General features: G+C 39.7%; 1 protein-coding gene across 1 annotated transcript; it reads left to right on the top strand.

Moving 5' to 3' along the window:
- Positions 1–517: 517 nt before the first annotated feature.
- On the top strand, positions 518–23,180 carry LOC143285102 (uncharacterized). The gene is made up of 6 exons (XM_076592315.1): positions 518–740; positions 5,506–5,575; positions 7,168–7,269; positions 9,437–9,557; positions 13,598–13,804; positions 19,694–23,180. The coding sequence occupies exons 1-6, from the start codon at positions 673–675 to the stop codon at positions 20,989–20,991; spliced, it is 1,866 nt and encodes a 621-aa protein (XP_076448430.1). The 5' UTR covers positions 518–672; the 3' UTR covers positions 20,992–23,180.
- The last annotated feature ends 977 nt before the right edge of the window (positions 23,181–24,157 follow it).

A 24,157-nucleotide genomic window follows, 5' to 3' on the forward strand; every position in this document is an offset into this window, starting at 1 on the left:
TCAGTTCCAGAACTGCTTTTCATCAAGAAATGTTAATGCTTTCACTGACGCTTTAGAAGACGTAGGGATTTTTTTTTTTTTTTTTTTTTTTTTTTTTTTTTTTTTGGTCGTATATATTTTTTGTTTTTACGGAAAATGTCATGCTCACCATAAATCACTCTAGTGAACTACCATATGCCTGTCCTAGTTTTGACACAATCGATAGGGTTTATGGAGTGCAGCCAAAACGATTTTCAATTGTCGTGATTGGGGGATTAAAAAAAAAATGATGAATTAAAAACCCTTCTGATTCACCTCAGATCATTAGAAGACAGTAAACAAGATATCAAAATATTTTTTTTTATAATCAAAAAAAGTGGTCTGTTAAAACCACCTTTTTGTACTTTTTTTTTTTTTTGTCTTGAAGCGGACGACTTCCTGAGACAACCCGCTGCCGCCGTGTGCTAAAATTAGGCACACACATGCTTTTGGTCGCGTGACTGCAGCCCGAAATGCTGTAAACACACGTGACGTCAGAGACCCGTGCTGTTGGACACGTGAGGCATACAGCATGTACAGAACGAGAGCGGTGTTCACACCATGATCCGTCGACCATGTTTAGTGTGGACAAAATGCAACAGTTTACTTTCATTTTCTTCTGTTTGTCACCCTGCCCAGTCACCGTAGTTCCTAATGGATGCCCATGACTCGTTCTTAGCACAAGATAGTGCTAGTGCAAGGGGCGACGATCTCGCAAATTCGTAAGTCATAATGTTGCAATTTTCGTTTCTAGGATGAGATACCGTCTTAAAACGGGTTTGCTTGAGATCACATGGAGTAAAATGTGCACTGCTTAAAGTACATGTGTGTTGTTATACGTGAAGGTGAATTTATTTGTACGAATGCGACGGGTGTTGTTGAAATACCGTGATCTTAAGGTTTGCAGTGAAGGGAACTGACAAGTTGTGGTGCTGATCACAACACAATATGATTGTGACCATTACCATATTCATCTCCGACGAAAGTTGTTAAAAAAAAAAAAAAAAAAATAAAATGTTTAACAGGGTCTCTCATCCGTTGCATGCTACTCTTCGAGAGAAACAAGTGTTAGTACTGAGGAAATAGACACATTTAAATTTAAGATAAACAACAAAAGTTCACTTCTGAAAGCCACAAAAATTACTTGCCAAAAATCAATACCGATCATGGTGTCATGCTCACAGTTCGATTTTTGTCAGTTGAGGATCTGCTATGCTACTGTTTATGTTTTATTTGTTTTGTTTTTAACTGAAGCAGCAGATTGACTTCCATATTAAACTATATTGATAGTTAATTGAACCTCTGCCCCCAGTTTTTAGCTTTACTTAGAATTAAAATTTCCAAGTGCGCAGGGAGAGAAGTTTACTTACAATTAAAATTTTCAAGTGCGCAGGGAGAGAAGTATATTTTAATCATTAATGGGGTTCGATTTGATTATATCATGTACAAAAGTTGATGATTTCCTGAATTACATTTGTGAAAATATGTTGTACAAAGAGAGTAAAATAAAGAAGGCAAATGCATTAATGGTGAATGCCTGATAGACTATTTATAATTAAATGTCCCATTTGTGTGCACATGCACACACATGTTGCCCACACACACATGCACACACACATGCACACACACGCACACACACACACGCACACACACGCACACACACACACACACACATGTTAGTACACACATACACACAATCAGATTAACCGTCACTTGTATCATATTAACCAACACATGTACATACTTACAGAATAGTATAGAGAAGAACAAGCAATGTCAGGGCTCTTTTTTTTCTTACCCTCCCCCCCCCCCCCCCCTCACCCCCCTCACAGACTCCCTCCCCCCCCTCATCAGTTACAAAGGTGCAGCAGCACAACAGGCTCCAGATGCATAGGGTGTGAGCTTGGTGACTGGAACAATTGAAAACTCAGTTCACAGGTGTATATATATATAATATATATATATATATATATATATATACATACCAGTTTTAGATAACACATTAGTGCACTGGTGCATGCATGCTCGCACACACACACCTGAGTCTCTGTTGGCTTATGCATTCTAATAAGTAGTGAATTTTATAATTTTAGAAGTGAGGGGGGGAAATGTCATTATGACAATATGAGACTGAAATTTCATTGATGGTTGTGAACTGCCTTAGTTTTGTAATGTGCAGAATTTTGAGCCTTTGTTAAGATAAATGATGAGAGGCTCCCAGGTTTCATTCATGCACAAACTGGGATTTTTTTTTAAATTATTACCTTTGCCGTTTGACCTTCAGACTTATGTGATGAACTGGGTGCTTGTTCTTATGATGAGATGTATGTAAGGTCCTGTTGTAAAGAGCATGCAGGTTGTGTGCATAAATGAACCCATGGCAACAAATTCCATAAGAGATAAGTTGTCTGTGGAAAGCATTCTGTAGGAGAAACCACTTTGATCGATAGATAATTATGCAGACAGAAGAAAAAAAATCTGAATATTGGTGGTGCTAAATATAGTGTCATGTATACTCTTCCCCAATGGAATAGTCCAAAATTCACGCCAAAAACAATTATTTTTGTGACTTAAGATAAATACATTGGAATTGTATGATCAGTAAATATCTGAAATGACATGTATGTGAAATGTATTGCAAGAGCACTTACGATGCGAAGTGAACATGCTTTGCAAATCCAGGAGGAATTTTGTTTAATGTCCCCCGTCACACATATCGGTGATTGAAAATCCAGCAAAGCCAGAGAGCCTTCTAAAAGGTGAAAATCAATTTAGCAGTGCTGCATATATTCTGCTTTAGTGTTTATTATTTCTTCTGCTACTACACAGTTCTACCCCATGAGAAGGCACCACTTCACAGTTATGCCTTGCTCCTCTTTGGCTAAAAACAGTATAAAAAAAAATTAATTTAAAAAAAAAAAGAAAAAAAAGGACCAGACTCATCAGTTTTTATTTTCTGCATTTTAGACGGATGCTCTTCATCTTACACAGATTTCTGTAAAATTTTACACCTTGTTGGGAATTGTTGATTTTCATTGATTGTGTCAGCAGTACTATCTTGAGCAAGTCCTCCAAGCTCAGTGTATGATGTTAATTCTACACTAGTAGTGTATAGTGACATTGGTGTACAAAAATTGTCACAGATGTGTGAGAATATATGAAAAGGTGACTACATGTATTCTAAAGGTTGAAAATATTTCTTATAACCTTATGCTGATGCTTCAGTTCTGGGTGTGTGTGTGTGTGTGTGTGTATAAACAGATTGACTTATTTGTTTTTAGCCAATATCAAGAGTAATTTTCTCATGCATTCATGTACACATTGGGGCTGTGGTGGTATTGTGTTATTCTGCAATCATGAGGAATTAATTAAAATTGAAACAAAGCAAAACAAAACAAAATCCTATTATCGTTGTTGTTGTTGTTATTATATTACATAAGTTAAGTAATATATATATATATATGTGTGTGTGTGTGTGTGTGTGTGTGTGTGTGTCACTGCTTTCAGTTTGGCAGAAATTAAAGTGAATGCCAGACAACACAAATTCTCTTCCTTTTTCCCTTTTAATATTGTAATTTAATTATCCTGACTCTCAGACTGATTTTTTTTCTTTTTTTTTTTTTGAGTCAGTCTCATCTCCTTTCTCCACAGTAGGGATACACAGGGTAGGAGTGGTAGCAGGACACAGAAAATTGCATGTGTCCGTACACTTCAGTCGCTGTATTCAAATTGGGTGAAGGTCAGTCTATTTCTGAGTCAGCAAGATAACGATAACATTCTATCATTCTGTGTCACTGACATTCTGTTAGTGTCTACGTGTGACTGGTTTGAAGTAATATCTTCCAGCTTGGTTATCTTAAAAAAAAAAAAAAAAGAGAGAGAGAAGATTTACCTTGACTTCTTTTTTTTTTTTTTTTTTTCAAGGTGACCTCAGATGTGTATGATACATACTTTTGGCATGAAAACTTTCAATTATTGCTTACTGAACACTTGTTATTTGTTTATTTATTTTATTTCATTTTTTAAATAATTTTTTAACAGAATGTCAGCCCCCACTTTCCCTTTCTTCCCCAACCTCCCTCCTTCCATCATCACTACACCCCTCCCTGCCTCCCTGTTATAGAATGGACTATGGAGTTAATCTTGAGTCACTTTCAAATTTTGTTGTTTTTTTCTTATGTGTTTGGTAATGTTGGTTAGCTTTGTTTTGTTTCTGGATGTTAGCTTTTTGTTAAGAAAAAGAAAACAAAACAAAAAGGTGATGATCAGCCGATACTGTTCGCGAGCATTGAATTCTGATGAACAAAATAACTGACTCAGTGACTGATGCCCATGATGGAGATTGAATTTTTTCTGTAGTGTGTGTGTGTGTGTGTGTGTGTGTGCACAGTACAAGTGTGTGTGTGTGTGTGTGTGCGCGCGCACATGTGTGTGTGTGTGTTTGTGTGGGTATTGGTGTGTGTGTATTTGTGTGTGAGTGCGTGCGCACGTGTGTATGTGTGTGAGGGCTTCAGATAACGATTAAGTATGCATTCCTGATGCTTTGAAAATGAAAAGGATGCACAACATTTATTATTACTTTTTATTTTATTTATTTTTTTTTTTTTTTCTTCTTTTTTTTTTTTTTTTTTTTTATAATGGTTCCCTTGGACAGTCTTAAATTCCTAAAGTGAAAACATGAAAAGAGTGAGAATCATGTACATGTCAGCTTCAGTTTTCAGCACAAGGATTGTCTGCTTTGAAGAAGAGTTCTTTACCCTTAGTACTTCTTCTGAAACCAAGACAGTGACTAGAAATGCTTTCCAGTACCACCTGTCTGTTTGTGTGTTTGTTTGTGTGTGTGTGTGTGTGTGTTTGTTTGTGTGTTTGTGTGTGTGTGTGTGTGTGTGTAGTATTCACTGAGCTAAATAGATATATTTTTAAGTCAGTGGTTTTTCACACACACATACACACGCACGCATGCACGCACTCACAAAAAGCATGTGTGCATATTTATGTATGTGCACATGTACATCTGTGCACACACACACACACACACACACACACACACACACACACATTCACACTCATATAGGCCAGATGGCCTGAAAAAACTGAATAAATCATTATTGTAATTGTTGTTATTGTTACACACACACACACACACACACACACACACACACATTCTCTCTCTGTCTCTCTCTCTCTCTCTCTCTGTCTATATATATATATATATATATAATATATATATCTTTTTTCTCTCTCTAACACATGTGTATACACATACCCTCTTACACACACACATACACTCTCAAACACAGGATTCAGCATGGTCCCATGCTTTTCTTCTTTTCATTTTTTTTATCAAAAATAATTGCATGGCCTTTCTTTCATTTGTAATATTTAGAAAAAATCCAACACATCTGAATTCAGATGATTTTGCATTTTTGATATTTACTTGCAAGTCCAGAGTTTTGTACAGTAAATATCCTCTTCTGTTTTTTCCAGGTTGTTGAACTTTACAACTGGTCCAGATGATTTAGAGCTTCAAGGTGCGAAGCGACAGAAATCAGCAAGGGTAAACATCTTCTCTTTTTGCTTTTTTCGTGTCCCTCATCGCCATAAACTTATTTGTCAGTGACCTTGGCCCAAACTATCTCTCTGATATCCGTCATCACCACACTCCATCTCCAAATCTCTGCTTTTCTGCTGATGATCATGTTATATGTGTTCTGTCTAACTCGTTTGGTTAGCATACTCCTTTCTTTTCAGTATCTAATAATCTGGAACACCCTTCCAATTGACATTAGATACTCCACTTTGAATTCTTCTCTAGACTAAAGACCTATCTGTTTGGTTAAGCAGATGTTGACCTCAGTTCCGAACAACATTTCATCCATGCAGTTAGTGTTTTGTGCTTGTATGTGATACTGCGAATATGACTCTGTGTGTGTGTGTGTGTGTGTGTGCAAGTGAATTGAATGAGTCTTGTCATGATGTCTGTTTGCAGTGGATGTGAAAATGGATTTATTTTTTAATTAATTTGTCATTCACAGTTAACAAGTTTTCTTTGTGTATTTATTTATTTATTTTTTTATATTTGTTTGTTTATTTATTTATTTATTTTTCTCAAGGCCTGACTATGTGCGTTGGGTTATGCAGCTGGTCAGGCATCTGCTTGGCAGATGTGGTGTAGCGTATATGGATTTGACCAAATGCAGTGACACCTCTTTGAGCTACTGATACTGATATTGATACTGATACTTGTGTTAAGTGCTTTGAGCTCTGTCTGAGAAAAAGCAGTGAGTTGGTGTTCATTATTACTATTATGAATATCATTTAAAAAAAACAGAACTTCCGTCTCTTCCATTTCTGCAGTCCTCTTGCCTTGTTTATTTTTCACAAGGACAAAATGAAGCAAGCAGGTGCATCTAGTGTATAAACGCCAAATGGTCAAATGTCCACATATGGCTTGATTTGTTTGCTTACTTTGACAAAAGTACTGCTTGAATCGGTCTGATAAGCTTATGTGACTTTCAGCACAGTAGCTTGCCTTTAGTCAAAGGTTCAAGGCATGATTACTCTCCAAATTAGTTTAAATGAATCATTGTGCCACTGTGTATACATGCGATAAAACCTGCACGGAAGTCTGCATTCTGATGTCATTATTTCCTGTACTGTGAGTGTTGAAGCCTTGAGAAATTCTACCCATTGCAGAATGCAATAGTCTGTGGTTGAGGGTGAATTCTGAGTCAAACAATTTCATTGGATATGAGTAATCATCAATGGGTGAAGCTGGATGCCAGTGCTTATATAGAATAGCCAAATGATTCATCGCTGATTGAGTTCTGACAGTGAGAGTCTTGTATTTAGTATTATTATTGTCATTATCATTATTATTAGCAGCAGCAGTAGTAGTAGACATGTACTTTGGGAGACTTTCTTTCTCAGGGTTTTGGAAATGAATCCTGTACAAGCAATAGTATGTGGTTAGTAATAGTAGTCGTAGTACATGTAGTAGCAGTAGTAGTAGTATACTATTAGTAAAATTATTTCTACTATTAACAGTAGTAGTAGTACTAGTAGTATTATGTTTCAGTGGTTATATTCTTAAACATATATTTGAAGATATATAGATATATATATCTCAACCAGCAAACTATGTTTCAGGACCCAATGTCTCACCGCATAATTGAAAAGCGGCGGCGAGACCGCATGAACAACTGCCTTGCTGACCTCAGTCGTCTGATTCCCACTTCCTACCTTAAACAGGTACTGTGGATTTTCTTCCTTCTTTCCTTTTCTTCCTTGTGTGTGGTTTTTTGGGGGTTTAGGGGGTGGAGGAGTGTTTGCTTTATCTGCTGTCTCTCTCTCCTATCACCTCTCTCTCTCTCACAGTCTCTGTGCTTCTTGTTTCTAATGAGCATATATTTATAACAACACACTTCACATCAGTAATCAAATAACTCGTACAAAACGTGCACCATGGATGTAGCCTACATGCGAAGAACCCACGGTAACAAGATAAGTATCCATTGCAACATTTTGTGGAAAAAAATTTTTTTTATTGGGAAGCACTGGAAGGTTTTTTCTATGGATATTTCAGTTGTATTGAAAATTGAGTGTAGTGAAATTTGACTTTCAGGGCCTTGTTTGGATCATCAGTCCATCTGTCTGTCTGTTGTTTTTCTGTCCATCTGTCTACATGGCCATCCTGTTAGATAATCTGTTTGTCTGTCTGTAGCAGCATGCTGAATTTAATGTTTGTACGTGTAATATCTGTCAACTGGTACATCTTCCAAGTCTGAGTGGGTAGCTAACTTTGGTGGAGAAGGGTTAACTCACTCAGTACGGCCAGTCCTCTCTTCTCCTCTACACAGACCCCTCGGATGTCCAGTGGGTGTCTGAATGACCCAACCTTTAGCTTCCGTCGTCAGAATTGTGGTATTCTTTGTAAACGTTCACCCCTTCAATGTAAGAGCCTTCCGCTTGTAATATTTTGATGGTGGTAATTGGGGTGAAACGCTGTTAACGTCGTCTCTTTCGCCGTTCGTATGGAGAGAGTTAAAAGTGATGGAAGGAGAGGCTCGGCCCCCACCCTCTCATGTTGAGCCCTAGATACAGTGAACATGAATGTACTGCCCCTATGGCCGTAAAAGGCTGTGGGACTTTTAACCTTTTAACATCTGTCAGTTTGCCCATCGTTGTTTGTCAGCCTTTCTGCTTTTGTATTAATTACTGTGTGTTCAGAAATCAGCCTTTCTGTCAGGGTCACCTCACTTTTAGCTCATGGCCCAAAGACATGCCTGTGTGCGCAGGAGGGGGGGGGGAGACTGGGGGGGGGGGGGTTGTTTCTCTGAGGATCCAGCCTCAGGGGGCCAGAGGTTATAGTGCGCCTCTTGATCGCATGATGAACCCACTGCAGGGTGCATAGGGTATTTCAGTGAGTGCAACAGTGCCACATGTTGTCCTGCCCCTTCCTGACAGGGACAACACCAGTTGGTCCAGGGCTGTGAATACTGTAGCTAACCCTCACAGCTGAGGGTAGTCCCCTTACCCGCCACCTGGGGACCCACCGGGTTGGGGATGGTCGCCCCACTACTGAGTTGGGCGTAGTCTGTCCTGGTGGATTGTGATAACATCTGTTTGACTTGCTTTTGAAAAAAATAAAACCCAAACATTTTTGATGATGATTATTCATTTTTGTCTTCATACGTGGTACCGGTACTTTAAATCAAACTCTAAGCTAACGTTTTCAAGCATGGTTATGTATGTCAGAGAGAGATGTCAGTTCTGGATGTGGTAATCAGGACTGGTTTTATCATTAATAATTTATGATGATGAATTTGTGGCTATGTTTCATATTCTGAAACAGTTTTTGTGAACTGAATGTATGTTATCTTACTTTTGGAACAAATCTCTTGCATGACAAATCAAGTCAATGTGTTTTATCCCTTTGATGTCTCTGTTCAGCATAATAATATGTTTAACTTTTTGAGTTTTGGGTTCATCCTTTGTTGTTTTAATAAGTGTGTTAAATTTGACCGTGGGTTGAGAGACTTTGTGGTGTGAATGATGAGCCTTTGGATGCTTAGACACACACACACACACACACACACACACACACACACACACACACACACAATCATTTCAGATCAGCGAGGGAAAGTGTGGTGTGAGTGAAGAGCCTTCAGATGCACAATTAACATCTGATTGTTGACTGTGTTGTCAATGACAAACCTTTGGATGCACAAGTAATTTCCAATTTTATAATTGATAAAGATGTGTTTCCTGCATTGTGTTGTTCTATATTGTAATTTGTATTGCAATGAGGATGCACACATAATTTTCAGTTTTATTGATAAATATGTGTTTAATGCATAGTGCTATATTGTGCTGAATTGTGTTGTTGTTTTGAGATAGAGGTATCTCTTTTCAGGGCCAGGGTCGCATTGAGAAAACGGAGATCATAGAGATGGCGATCAAGCACATCAAGACACTTCAGGCTCAGGTGGAGAGCAGTCAGAACGTCAACTTCAACATGGCCAGCATGAAACGGGGTATGTTGGACGCTTTCAAACCGCTTTTGTTCCTTTTACACATTGTATATAAGAACTTTTTATGAATCAAGTACACGTAATGATATTATTGAAAAACAAATGTGGAAAGACATAAAATGAAATTTAACAGATCTTTTTTTTTTTTGTCGTTCAATATTGAACAAGGCAGACTTGCCACACAAGGGAGATAATCTGTTCTTGGGGCACAAAAAAAGAAGAAAAAAGCAACAACAAAAAAGAAAAAGAAAAAAAAAAGCTCAGTGTTCTTCTAATGGCTCATCTTCTTTACATTCACTGTCACAAAGTCAGTCTGCCTCTGCTGACAAAACAGAGCAGTCTTCTCCAGGTCCTACCGGCTGCTGTAGAGTTTGGGTCATCAGAATCCTTGATTTCACTCTGTCTTTGAGCAGAGCTGCGTCTGTATCAGTCTTTTGTTGTGACTGTTTTGCTTTTTACTGCACATTTCCATTTTTGTTTACTGGGTTTTTTTTGTTTTGTTTTTTGCAGTTGAGCATGTTTTACATGGAAAGGTGCTGTATAGGTATTCGGGGTTTGGGTGGGTTGGGTTTGGAGGCTTTGTGGGGTAGGTTGGTTGGGGGTGTGGGTTGGGTGCCCCAGAGTTTTTTGGACATTTTGTTTTCTATATTTCATTGATGGTGAATGATGAGGAGGATGGTGAGCATGATAGTGACGTTGCTTTGGGGTTCCATCTAGGTTTGGGAATCCTCAATAAGGCTGTTCTCTCATAATACGTCCCAACATATCCAGAATCAGAGGTACAAACACCTGCAGTGTTTTTTAGGGCAAGGGTTGGATGTGAAAGAGTATGTTACTTGCTTATCTGTTACCCTTGGTGAGGAATGTGTCTTATCTTGTTTTGTCTTCCTCCTCCTCCTCTTCTTCTTCTTCCTCATCTTCTTCTTCCTATTCTTCTTCTTCTTCTCCCTCTTCTTTTTCTTCTACTTCCTCTTCTTCTTCTTCTACTTCTTCCTCTTCTTCTTCTTCTTGTTGTTCTCCTTCTTCTTCTTCTTGTTCTTCTACTTCTTCTTCCTCCTCTTCTTTTTCTTTTTCTTGTTCTTTTTCTTCTTCTTCTTCTTCCTCTTCCTCCTCCTCTTCTTCTTCTTCTGCTTATTGTTTCTCAGGTCTTACCTAGAAAACCATATTCAGTCTGTCTATTCACATGGCTTTATTTCTTCCAAAAGGCGTGTTCCAAGAGGAGCACCACAAGGGTCAATTCTAGGCCCTCTCTTATTTTCCTTGTATATCAGTGATCTACCTTTCTCAATTCAACATGCAATATGTGATTTATTTGCTGATTATACATCAATACAATATGCTAGTCACAATGTTGACGAAATTAGTTATCATCTGAATGCCAGCATGAAATATGCTAGTCACAATGTTGACGAAATTAGTTATCATCTGAATGCCAGCATGAAATCTGTCAAAAACTGGTGTTATGCTAATGATATGGTTGTGCGCCCTGAAAAGACAGAATGCATGTTAATCTGTCCTCATCAGAAAAGACAGAACATGAAAGAAACACAGCTTAACATGAAATATAAAGACAATACCATTAAACAAGTTACTAAGCATATGCTATTAGGCATTAGAGTTACTAAGTATATGCTATTAGGCATTACTGTTGATCAAAATCTTTCGTGGCAGGAACATACTCATTGCCTTATAAAACAAGTATCATCTATTATATTCCAATTGTCACAGATCAAACACTTTCTTGATAATCATTCTAGATGTGTGTTTTACTTTGCCTATATCCAGTCTCGTCTCAGCTATTGCTCGATTATTTGGGGTAAATGTCCTCCCACATTAAAGCCACTTTGCTCTTTACAAAACCGTGCCATTAAGATGATTAGCCATGTAAATATCACAGGCGGATCTGTGCACAATATGTACAAAGAACTCCAAATATTACCGTTTCATCTACTTATTACTAATATTAGATATAACACATTGATTCTCATGCATAAGATTGTTCATAACGCATGCCCACAATATTTAAAATCATTATTTTGTTTCCAGTTCCAAGGTAAATCAGACAGTGCTATTGTCCCAAAGCCTAAAATTGATTTATTTAAGATGAGTCTCTCATTTAATGGAAGCATAGAATGGAACATGCTTCCAAAGACATCATCAAATTCCAGCCATATCTCTGTAAGTCTAACATAAAAATATTTTTATTTGATACTTTTGGTTAACCTACTCGCGGTCTTTTGCAAATGCTTGTTTGTACTCAGTCCACTAGCTGCCACACCATGATGAATGAAAAATTGAATGAATGTGTGATCGTGCTAGCAAATGAACAGTAAGTGTGTGTGTGTGTTTGAGTGTGTGGGTGTGAATGTGTACGTATGTCTTTGTTTGCTTGTTTTATGATGTGTGTGTGTGTGTGTGTACGTAGGAATGTACGTACGTACATGATAATGTACCAATTGTTCTTTTCATTGCTTTGTTACTTTTAATAGACTGTTCCAGTAACTATTCTTATTCGTCGTTCTTATTATTTTATTTTATTTCATTTTGTTTCATTATTTATATGTTTTGTGTCGTTCTTTATTTTTATGTTTTGTGTCGTTAAATGGGCAGAATTGGAAAAAGGTCTTTACTGTGCCTAATTCTTTAGCCATTAAAGATTCAATCTGTCAGTTTATCATTCTTCTTCTTCTTCTTCTTCTTCTTCTTCTTCTTCTTCCTTTTTAATATCATAATCATCATATTGAGTTTGGGGTTCTATATAATCATAATCATAATGATGGTGATGATAATAACAACATTAATAAGTACATTTAACTTATTAATGATATTGTTATTATCATTATCATCATTATGATGATTATGATTATTATTTTAGTAGTAGTAGTAGTAGTAGTATCATCATTATCATTTTTCATCGTTCATAATCATTATTTTTAATCTTCTTTTTCATCTTCTTTTTCTTCTTTTTCATTTTCTTCTTCTTCTTCTTCTTCTTCTTCTCATTTTAGGGTTTGCTAGACACAGGGACAAGCTTTGGAGGTTGGGGGGGGGGAGGGTTGCGGGTGGCACTTGCTTGACTACATTTGATCAGACGCTGTTTACATAAACATATTCTCCTCCTCCTCCTAATATTACAATCACCATCTTGGGTTTTGGGCTCTCTATAAATAAACTTATCGACATTATTACTATCATGATTATCGTCATTCTTTTTATTATTGTTGCTGTTACTATTAAAGTGTTATTATTATTATTACATTATTATTATTGTTGCTGTTGTTACTGTAGTCATTCTTCTTCTTAGTATTATCATTATTAGTATCATCATCATCATCATCATCATCATCATCATCAATATCATTATTATTATTATTTTTATTATTATCATCATTGTAGAGTTTGTTAGACACTGGGAAAAGCTTTGACTGGGTGTTGGGGGACACTTTTTGGACTACAATTGATTACACGCATTTTACATAAACCTGTTATTTTCATTATCATTAATTTTTCATTATTATTACTATTCTCATTAGTAGTAGTAGTGCTACTATCATTATCATTATCTCGGGGTGTGTTTGGGCTTAGCCAGACATAGGGAAGAGCGTCAGCTGGGGTCACCTGCTGGACTACATTTGATTAGATGCTATTTACATACACATTGTTGTTGTTATTATTATCATGATCATTTTCATTATTGTTATTACTGTTCTATTCGACTGTTGGCTGCCGTTCTTTCTCTGTCTCTGAACCTTGCAATTGGAATGAACTTCCTCTTTTGCTTCGTCAAGTCTCCACACTCAACTCTTTCAAGTCTGGCATTTAAAACCCACCTCTTCACAAGATAGCCTCCCTTCCCAGCCTCTTCCTTGTCTTCAGTTTCTCCAGTTTTAGAGTTATGCATGTGTGTGAATGACTGGTGCGAAAATGCTTTGATTTGTCTCTGCACAAGATTCAGCGCTATATAAATACCAATATTAGTAGTGGTAGTAGTAGTAGTAGTAGTGTTACTATCATAATCTGGGGTGTGTTTTGGGGTCGGCCAGACACGGGGACGAGCATTGACAACGGGGGTCACCTGCTGGACTTCAGCTGCTGCCGGGAGCAGTTCTACCAGGGCTTCAAGGAGTGCCAGGATGAGGCGCTGCGCTACCTGGTGGAGGGGGAGGCCATGGTGGCCTCGGACCCCTTCTGCGCGCGCGTCATGGACCACCTGTCCAGCGTGGCCCTGCGCTTTGTGTACCTGTCCTCCTGTGAGTTGGCTGGTTGTTGTTGTTGTTGTTTGTTTGTTTGTTTGTTTGTTTGTGTGTGTGTGTGTGTAGGGTGGGGGCTGTGAGCGTGTATTTGTATTTGTATTTCTTTTTATCACATCAGATTTCTCTGTGTGAAATTCGGGCTGCTCTCCCCAGGGAGAGCGCATCGCTACACTACAGCGCCACCCTTTTTTTTTTTGGTATTTTTCCTGCGTGTAGTTTTATTTGTTTCTCGTATCGAAGTGGATTTTTCTACATAATTTTTCCAGGAACAACCCTTTTGTTGACATGGATTCTTTTACGTGCGCTAAATGCATGCTGCACACGGGACCTCGGTTTATCGTCTCATCCGAATGACTAGCGTCCAGACCACCACTCAAGGTCTAGTGGAGGGGGAGAAAATATCGGCGGCTGAACCATGATTTGAACCAGCGCACTCAGATTCTCATGCTTCCAAAGCGGACGCGTTACCTCTAGGCCATCACTCCACTGTGTGTGTGTTGTTGTTGTTCACTCGTATTTTGCAGTATCTCCATTGGCTCCCTTTCTCACACAGAATAAAGTATAAGATCAGCACTCTATGTTATAAATGTATTCACAAATCTGCCCCTTCCTATCTTTGTTGCTGCCTTCACCTCTCACCTCTACACTCCATCTCGCTCTCTACGATCGGCTTCGGGTCTACTCTGTTTACGCATACCCAGATTCAAACACTCCACTGTTGGACGCCATTCTTTCTGGACCTTGTATTTGGAATGAACTTCCTCTTTCACTTTGTCAGGTCTCAGCACTCAGTTCTTTCAAGTCTGGTCTTAAAACCTACCTCTTCACAAGACAGCCTCCCTCCCCTACCTCTTCATTGTCTTCAGTTTCTGCAGTTTTTAGAGTTATGCATGCGTGTGAATGACTGGAAAGCTGTGAAAGCGCTTAGATTTGTCTCTGCACAAGATGCAGCGCTATATGAATACTATCATTATTATTATTAGTGTGTGTGTGTGGGAGAGAGAGAGAGAGATATATCTTCAGTTTAATGTCTGTTCACTAGAAGTGTTATTAGACGGAAAGAAGAGAGGTAGTGGATGAAAGAGAGGAAGTGCTTGTGATTATTAGTGTAATAAAGTGTTAATGTATGTAATAGAGGAAATGAAAATGTCTGTTATAAGAAATGAAAAGTTTAAAAGAGATGGTGGTGTGTAATAAATTAGGTGTTATAGGTGGGAAAATAGGTGTATGCATATCATTATATCAACAAGTGTTAACTTACAACAGTGCAAAAATAGATAACAGCATTGATTATAATACAACAAAGGAGGATACCAAGTGGACTGGAGTTTAAAATTTCCAAAAACATTCTAAGCAGTGAATAATCATTCAAAATCTTGTGCATGTTAGTGTGTGTCTGAGTGTTGTGTGTGTGTGTGTGTGTGTGTGTGTGGTGTTGTGTCGGTGTATTTGTTATAGACTGACATGTTGTGGCAGTCAGTCAGTGTTTGGTTTTTGTGTGTGTGTGTTGGTGGTTTGTTGTGGAAGATATTGTGGTTTTTTTGGTTTGTGTGTGTGCGTGTGTGTGTGTGTGTGTTGGTAGTGGTTGTGAGTTGTTGATGAGTTGTGTGAGTTGGTGCATGTTTGTTTTGTGTGTGTGTGTGATTGGTTGTGGTAGTGGGGGTGTGGTGGTGGTGGTTTTTGTGTGTGTATGTATTGGTAATGGTGGTGTGTTACTGATGCATTGTGCAAGTCAGTGTGTTGATTGTGGTGGTGGTGGTGTGTTGTGATGTGTAAGTCAGTGTGTTTGTGTTGGTGGTGTGTTATTGATGTGTTGTGTAAGTCAGTGTGTTGATTGGTGTGGTGGTGGTGGTGGTGTGTTACTGATGTGTTGTGTAAGTCAGTGTGTTGATTGTGGTGGTGGTGGTGGTTGTGTGTTATTGATGTGTTGTGTAAGTCAGTGTGTTGATTGGTGTGTTGGTGTGTTATTGGTTTGTTAACCCTTTCACTGCCACTTCAAAATTTGGAGTTCAAAATTCCCTTGTGCTATGAACACAGAAAATATGGTGTCTAAGACTAGCTGAGGATTCCCCCTGTGATGTGTAGAAAATATGGCCTCTCCTACCATGGAACATAAAGAGCAGTAGGTTCATGGCTAACAGACCCATGATCTGGTCACCCTTCAGTGACATGGGTCCTCAACCAAGCTGCTGCATAAATGCAAGTTTGGCAGTGAAAGGGTTAAATGGGTCACTGTGTGTTGTGTTGTGGTAGTGGTGGTGGTGGTTGTTTTATGAACTTGTGTATGTCAGTGTGTGTTTTGGTGGTGGTGTTTTATGGTTTTCTAGTTTCAGTTTCAGTTTCAAGGAGTTGTCAGAGTGTGTGGACAGATCGATCCATATATATATATATATATATATATATATATATATATATATATATATATATATATACACACCACATTGTATCTGCTGGAAGTAAAATTTGCAGTTGCCTGACCTTTGCATAACCCAGTGTGCAGACAAGGCCTTGAGCAAAAAAAAACAACAAAAAAAAAAGATATATAAATCAGATATATAATTAAATGTAAATGAAAAATAATGAAATAAAATGAAGTAAGATATAGTAATAGTGGCACAGGGAAAGATATGAAGGTAGGTATAAGAATCGAATAAAGAGACGAAAGAACATGGGCCACACTCGGTGAATCTGTGTGCACGCACACACACGCACACACACACAGAGACAGACACAAGCATGCAGTTGTATGTACCTCAATGCACCACATTCTGTGGACTTGTTGTGCAAGTCACTGTGAGTTCTTGTGTTGTGGTGGTTGTGGTGGTGATGGTTGTATTTTATGGACTTGTTGTGTAGGATGATTGTGTGTTTGTATTGCGTTGGTGGTGTTTTATGGGCTTCTTTGTGTTCGTCAGTGTGTGTTTTTGTGGTGGTGGTTTGTTACTGATACATGTAAGACACTGTGTGGTGGTGGTGTTTCGTGGGCTTGTGTCACAGTAGGTTGATTGCTGGTGGTGTTGTGTCATTGACTTGTGCAAGTCACACTCAAGTGTGTATGGTGCTGTCACTGACATGTGTAAATTTGCCTGTAAATCACACTCTGTGTGAGTGTGTGTGTGTGTGTGGTGTTGTGTCATTTACTAGTTCCATGAGTCAATATGTGTTTGTGTCATGGTGGTTGTGGTGGTGTTTTATTGATGTGTTCTGATAAGAGGCGCAGTTTTAACAAACTGTTATTGTACTAACTATAAATGTATTTAAATGAGAGGTACAATAGAAACAAATTTACTCTATTTGACGGAGGCACAGCGGAAACAAACTGTTATATTTTCAATGAATGGTGCAGTAGAAACAAACTATAATTAAAAAACCATCTGTTACCATCAGAGAGTGTAGATATAATGAAAGGTGCAATAGAAATAAATTATTAACTCACTCAGTACGGCCAGTCCTCTCTTCTCCTCTACACAGACCCCTCGGATGTCCAGTGGGTGTCTCAATGACCCAACATTTAGCTTCCGTCGTCAGAATTGTGGTATTCTTTGTCAACATTCACCTCTCCAGTATTAGAGCCTTCGCTTGCAATATTTTGATGATGGTAATTGGGGTGAAACGCTGTTAACCTCGTCTCTTTTGCCGTTCGTATGGAGAGAGTTAATGGATTTGAATGAAAGGTGCATTACTGATTAGAAACAAATGATAATTCTCGGACCAGCTGTCACCATTACAGAGTGTGAATGTAATGAAAGGTGCAATAGGAGCAAAGTGACATTGTATTGAAACAAAAGGTGCAATAGAAACAAACCATACAGAAACAAATTATTATTGTATTAAAGTGAAATATGCAATAAAACAATTATTGTTTTGGAATTAGTTGGAAATGAAAGGTCTAATAGAAACAAACTGTTATTGTATTAATGAAAGGTTGAATGGAAACAAACTATTATTCAAAGGTGCAGTAGTGGAGTGATGGCCTGGAGGTAATGCATCTGCCTAGGAAGCAAGAGAATCTGAGCACGCTGGTTTGAATCATGGCTCAGCTGCTGATATTTTCTCCCCCTCCACTAGACCTTGAGTGGTGGTCTGGACGCTAGTCGTTTGGATGAGACAAGAAACTGAGGTCCTGTGTGCAGCATGCACCTAGTGCACATAAAAGAACCCACAGCAACAAAAGGGTTGTTCCTGGAAAAATTCTGTTGGAAAAATCCACTTCAATAGGAAAAACAAATAAAACTGCAAGCAGGGGGGAAAAAAAAGGGTGGCGCTGTAGTGTAGGGATGTGCTCTCCCTGGGGAGAGCAGTGTGAATTTCACACAGAGAAATCTGTTGTGATAAAAAGAAATATAAATACGAAAACAAAAACAAACTATTATTGCGTTTAAGTGAAAGATACAGTAGAAACAAACTATTATTGTATTGAAATGAAATGTGCAATAGAACAAACCCCCCCCCCAAAAAAAAAAACCCCCATCAAACTGCTAATGTATTTAGATGATAGGTGCAGTAGAAACAAACGATTATTACCTGACTCCCTGTCACCATGACAGAGTGTGGCTGTGGAGGCACTGGTTGTAGAAACAAACTGCATTATGATCTGGCCACCTGTCACCACCCTTAACCCACCAAGCACAGCTGGAATTTGAAAGATTTTCAAAATGGAAACGATGAATAATGAATGGATGAATGATATGGATACTCATATAGCGCCTATCCTCGGTCGGAGACCAAGCTCTAACTACTTCAGGGGTGAAGAACAGAAAGGAGGAGTCTGTGCTGTGCAGACTGCATGCGGGGCACACCTTTTTTTACTCATTCTTACTTGTTATAGGGGGAAGAGGCCCCTCGATGTATTCCCTGTGATGTGTCTCTCACCGTGAAACACATGCTCCTTGACTGTTGGGATCTGCATGACGTTAGACACAGACCTTGAAGACCTTGTTTCGTGATGTCCCTCCATGGACGCTGATGGGCTTCTTGAAAGAAGTGAACATTTTTAATCAGATTTGAAGGTTTTAAACTGTGGAAGTTTTTTTTTTTTTTAATTTTTGAGTGGAAAGTTTGAAGTGGTGAATCGTTTTAATTGTTTGTTTTTTACCCTTGTAGTAGTTATTAACGTGGCGATAGCCTTGAGATGGCCTTAGTGGACGGCGAGGCTCTAAGCACCATAATTTCATTTCATTTCAAGCTCTAACTAGTCTAAGCACTTTACAAACATGGAGTCATTTCCACAACAGGCTGCCTGCCTGGGTAGAGCCGACTGATGGCTGCCATTGTTGGGCGCTCATCATTCGTCTCCTGTGTCATTTGATCAGGTTTCAGTCATGCACACATATACATGTATGTAATGTTTCACAAGTATGACCATTTTGTTTATTTACCCTGCCATGTATGCAGCCGTACTCTGTTTTCGGGGGTGTGCATGCTGGTTATGTTCTTGTTTCCATAACCCACAGAACGCTGACATGGATTACAGGATCTTTAATGTACGTATTTGATCTTCTGCGTGCGTATACACACAAAGGGGGTTCAGGCACTAGCAGGTCTGCAGATGTGTTGACCTGGAAGAACTGAAAAATCTCCACCTTTTACCCACCAGGCGCCATCACCGAGATTTGAACTTGGTACCCTCAGATTGAAAGTTCAATGCTTTAACAACTTGGCTATTGCGCCCGTGAAATTAATCGCTTGAAGTCTAACTACACAACCATCACACTGTTTTGTTTGTTAAGTTAATAGCTCAAAGTACAAAACTATCACACCCTTTTGCATGTTTAATCGTTTTTAAATCAATTGCTCTAACAACTTAACAACCACACCCTTTTGCATGTTCAATAGTATACACACACACACACACATACTGACCAAAAGGTGTGGGTGGGTGTGCAGGTGGCAGTCAGGGGGCGGAGGACAAGAAGGATGCCCTGATGGACGTGGAGAGCCAGCCGCCCCTGTCCTCGGGCCCCTCCTCCTTCAGCGGCTCCACCGCCACCACCCCACTGCCCAGCCTGGACCCAGCCATGCCCCTGCTGCCCACTGCCACTGCTCCCCCTTGCTCCTCCTCCTCCTCCTCTGCCTCCCCTGCCATGATGGTTCCCGCCAGCCCTGTCCGCAACAAACAGCTGCGCAACCTCCTGTCTGCCCGCGCCTTGCAGCAGCAGCTGGAAGCGGAGCGAGAGGCAGTGGCGGCGGTGTCTTCAACGGCGACAACAGACTTCAAGAGCGTCGGTGGTGGTGGGGACGGGGGTGGTGGTGATCCCCTGCTCAGCACGTCCTCTGCCCTGCCCCCCACCAGCACGGTCAGCGCCATGAGCACAGAGACGTCGGCGCAGTTGGGGTGTGGGGTAGGGCTGGGGTTGGGGGTGGGTCACTGCGAGGGCAGCCTCAACGGAGGAGGGGGCACCAGCAGCGGGTACGTGTCGGACACGTCGGCCATGGACCGGTTCTCGGGCGTGGGCTCCACCCTGGGTGGGGAGCTGGGCACCAGCAAAGACAGCAGCAGTGTCATGAACGCGTACAAGTTCAAACACAACATCACCAAGCGGTTCTCACAGGAAGGGAAGGTGGTGGCCCAGCAGTACGATGGCTCCTCCAGCACCAGCTCGCGCGAGGCCGACGACGAGAACTCGCACTCACACCACGGCGGTTCCTTCAAGCACCGCTCGCTGAAAAGCAAAAGCAGGTACGCCTCCAGCACGGACTCGGGGCCCTACCCCACCTCGGACCTGAGCAGAGGAGGCACCAGCACCAGCTCTCATGAGAGCATAGAGGGAGGAGGAGGGGTGGGCAGGAACCGTAGTGGTAAAGCGGCAGGGGGTGGGGATGGTGGGGACAGGTCTCTAGGGTCGTCGCCGGACTTTGCGGACGCGGTGGAGTGCCACCACCCCTCTTCCCGCGCGGCCATGCCGCTGCCGGGCTTTGTCCTTCACCCCAGCGGCACGCACTACATGCCCATGTCGGTGTGCTACAACAACAACATTCCAGACATCTTTGACGGCGGTGGGGAGGCGGGCGGCGTGGGTCCCCCGGTGTTCCACCCCATCAGCATCCCAGTGCACCTCCGAGGCCCAGTCCTCTCCGTGCCCAGTTCCAGCCTCCACAGCCAGACCTCCATCACGACCGTCAAGAGCGATGACCCGGGGGCACAGCCCAGAGACACGAAAGGGTCGAAGAAACTTCAGGGGTGATCAGTTCCACCCCCCACATACCTCCCTGCTTCCTCCCTACTACTTCCCCACCCCTAGGGTAATTGAACCCCCTATCCCCACACCCCCATGGCCCAATGTGACGGGGGGGGGATGGGGAATCTGTGACGGTTTCCAAAGAACAAAATGGATCAGTTGCCGGGAGAACCAGCACCTTAAAATATCATGTTTGCAAGGTGTGTATATACATGTGACCCTCCACTACGGAATGAGTCGCTTTGCACCAGAGGTCGATTTTTAGTTATTGGTATATCATAAATCTACAATAAAAGAGCTTTTCAACAACAACAACAAAAAAAGTTTGTAAATCGGATGATTCTGTGAAAAGTTATTATGATTCGAAGTTTTAAAGTGGCGAAAGTAACGAACCGAGAAATCAAGGCCAAAAAGTTTTGGAACATGTTCATAGCAACCACATACTTCTAAGATATGTTCATGAAATTTGGCACACATATACTTAGGGGCAATATCCACAGCTGCACAAAGTTAGAAAGAAAAATATTGAGTGTACTTAGTTTTATTCAAATAAGAATTTTTTTTTTTTTTTTTGAAAGAATTGTGAGTGAGGGGTAAGTATACTTACATTTTAATAAGCTCAACATGACTAAAAACCTACCAGTTTTAAGATTAGTTTTATTGTGTTGTTTGTGGTCCAATTCCTATGAAACTTTTGCATTGTGTTGTATGTGCACTAAACTTATGCCATATTAAAGGGGGAAAACTCTAAATCATGATGCCGAATCATGTGATTGTTGTAATTCAGTTTGCTTACTGGCTTACTGTGCTTGTAATATTAACATAATCCATGCAACAAGTACAACAAACTAACAACAAATATCCATACAATAAAACAGCTCACACAAAGGGTACAACTTCATGTGCCCAGCATAGCATCAAATGAAATACACTTCATAATCCAAATGAACACTTCAAACACTTCATCTGCAAAGAAAACCTACTTGCCAAACCCATACTTCAAACAATAAAGACACACAACCTCATCAAACAAACACTCAATCTGCTAAAAAAATAAAAATAAAAAAAAGTGCAAATATGTGGCACAGGTAATCAGTTCTTGTGGTTCAGTGATAGTCATTAGGGTGGATGGTGTTGATGTTGAACCTTCTTCCTCTACTCTTTTTTCTCCATCGGTGGTGGTGCCAGTACGTTCCAAAAATGCATGGTTTATCCTGAAACAGTTTGTTATGTAATACTTCTTAATCTCTTTTCATTTTATTTGTTTTGAATTATTTTTCAATATGTTCTGAAGTTTATTCATTAATGCTAATAATGTTAGATTAAATATCAAACATTAATTTCAGTTTTGTGCATCTACATCACAGCTTTCATTCTTTTCACAGGACTTTACAAAATGCTTTACTTCTAGTTCTATGTATTTTATCCGAAAATAAAAAGAATACACTTTTGTATATATATACATACATACACATACATACATACATACATATATTTGTATAATTATTTCTTTCATAATATAATCAGATAAAGCAGTTTACTGATAATAAAAGCATGAAATAGTGATTATCAATGCTGTATCACTATGAGCATCAGTGTGCATATCAGTGTAACTTAATGCATGTTGGCATGTCAAGCACATGCACACTGATATCATTTATGTAAATGTCTGTGCAAAACTTTACAGTTCCATACGTGTACATCTATACAATGTTTGTTAAAAGAAAATAAGTTTGCACACTTCATGGTAAATCTGTACATTAAATCATAGTACATTTTATTTAACAGTTGACCACAAAATCACTCACTCGTAGATAGGAGTTCACCAGCAGACAATTCTTTAGTTGACAGTGTAGTTTGTGTGGTGGTGTTGCCTCTCCCTCTGATGATATGACTTGCCAGCAGTGATCTCAGAATTGTTCACTGGTGTACAGGCAGGCATATAAAGTACCATCAGGCTGAAAAAAAGTTGTTGAACTATTAGTAATACTATTAGTATTTACTGTTGACACAACCCTATATTTATTTACTTCAAAACAACACACACACACACACACACCAACCTGACACACATACACATTAAATATCCATTGAGGCAAGTTCTGTGAAACTGAAAACTGTTCATACTGTCATGCCCTTGTGCCTCCCCATGCTCAGTTACATGAAATGGTTAAACTGTGAAGGGACCGCGTGTGTGTGTGTGTGAGAGAGAGAGAGAGACATACTGTGTGAATATGTGACACATTGTGTGTGGGTGTGTGCGAGAGAGAGAGAGTGACATGTATACACAGTGTGTGTGTGTCATTTTCTTTTAATTTACACTCTAAATTTCCAGAGATTCACTTTATTCTTTTAATTAGTTTTGTTCCACATGTCACTTTTGTACCAATGTGCAGACAATAAATCAATCTTGAGTCAATCATTGTTGAATAGATTATTATCAGTTGATTATACCATCATTACATTTTAATATTTGTCAATGTGGGTAAAATCTGAATTCTTACCTTCAGACACTTCAGCTATATCCAGTCTCCCAGTCACCTTGTTTGCATTTTCCTTGTGTGAACACAGTTCTCTCACTTCAGTGCAGCAAGTCAGTTTCACTCGTTTCATTGTCAGTCACACCACTGATGGCACCTGACGCATGTTGATTACGGCAATTACAGGCGAAGGCTTCCAACGTTTCTGTATATAGTGCAAATGTTGATTGGTCATCTACATCAAAATTGATATTGTTCTTGCTGAAAGCTGAACGACAATCCTGCATTGTCTGCTTTCGAAATCAGCGTTGCCTTTGTATTCACTGAGATCAGTTTCATGACCATCAACCTAGTTGGAATGGTCAGTTCCATCAGTGAAGTACTGGATTAGATACTATCGAATGTTGTCTTCTTCACTTAATGGGAAAATGTTTGCAACACAAGTGTATCTTGTCAGTAAATTGCTAAGTCTCTGTTGAAATGTGTGCTTCCGTTCACTGCGACCATGTTTATTTAAGCTAGTGCACTGATTGGCTGGTTTCGTCATGTGGCCTCTCTCGGCCATTGACACAGGGGGTTTTCCTTCATAGTGACGCATTATGTATTGTGTCCTTATTTTGAAAGCAATGATTGGCTTTTAGTTTAAAACTTAACCAATGAGAAGGACATAGATTGAAAGAGACAGACTTGAC

Source organism: Babylonia areolata, chromosome 8 (genome assembly GCF_041734735.1).
Source record: "Babylonia areolata isolate BAREFJ2019XMU chromosome 8, ASM4173473v1, whole genome shotgun sequence".
In the NCBI taxonomy this organism is placed as follows: Eukaryota; Metazoa; Mollusca; class Gastropoda; order Neogastropoda; family Buccinidae; genus Babylonia; species Babylonia areolata.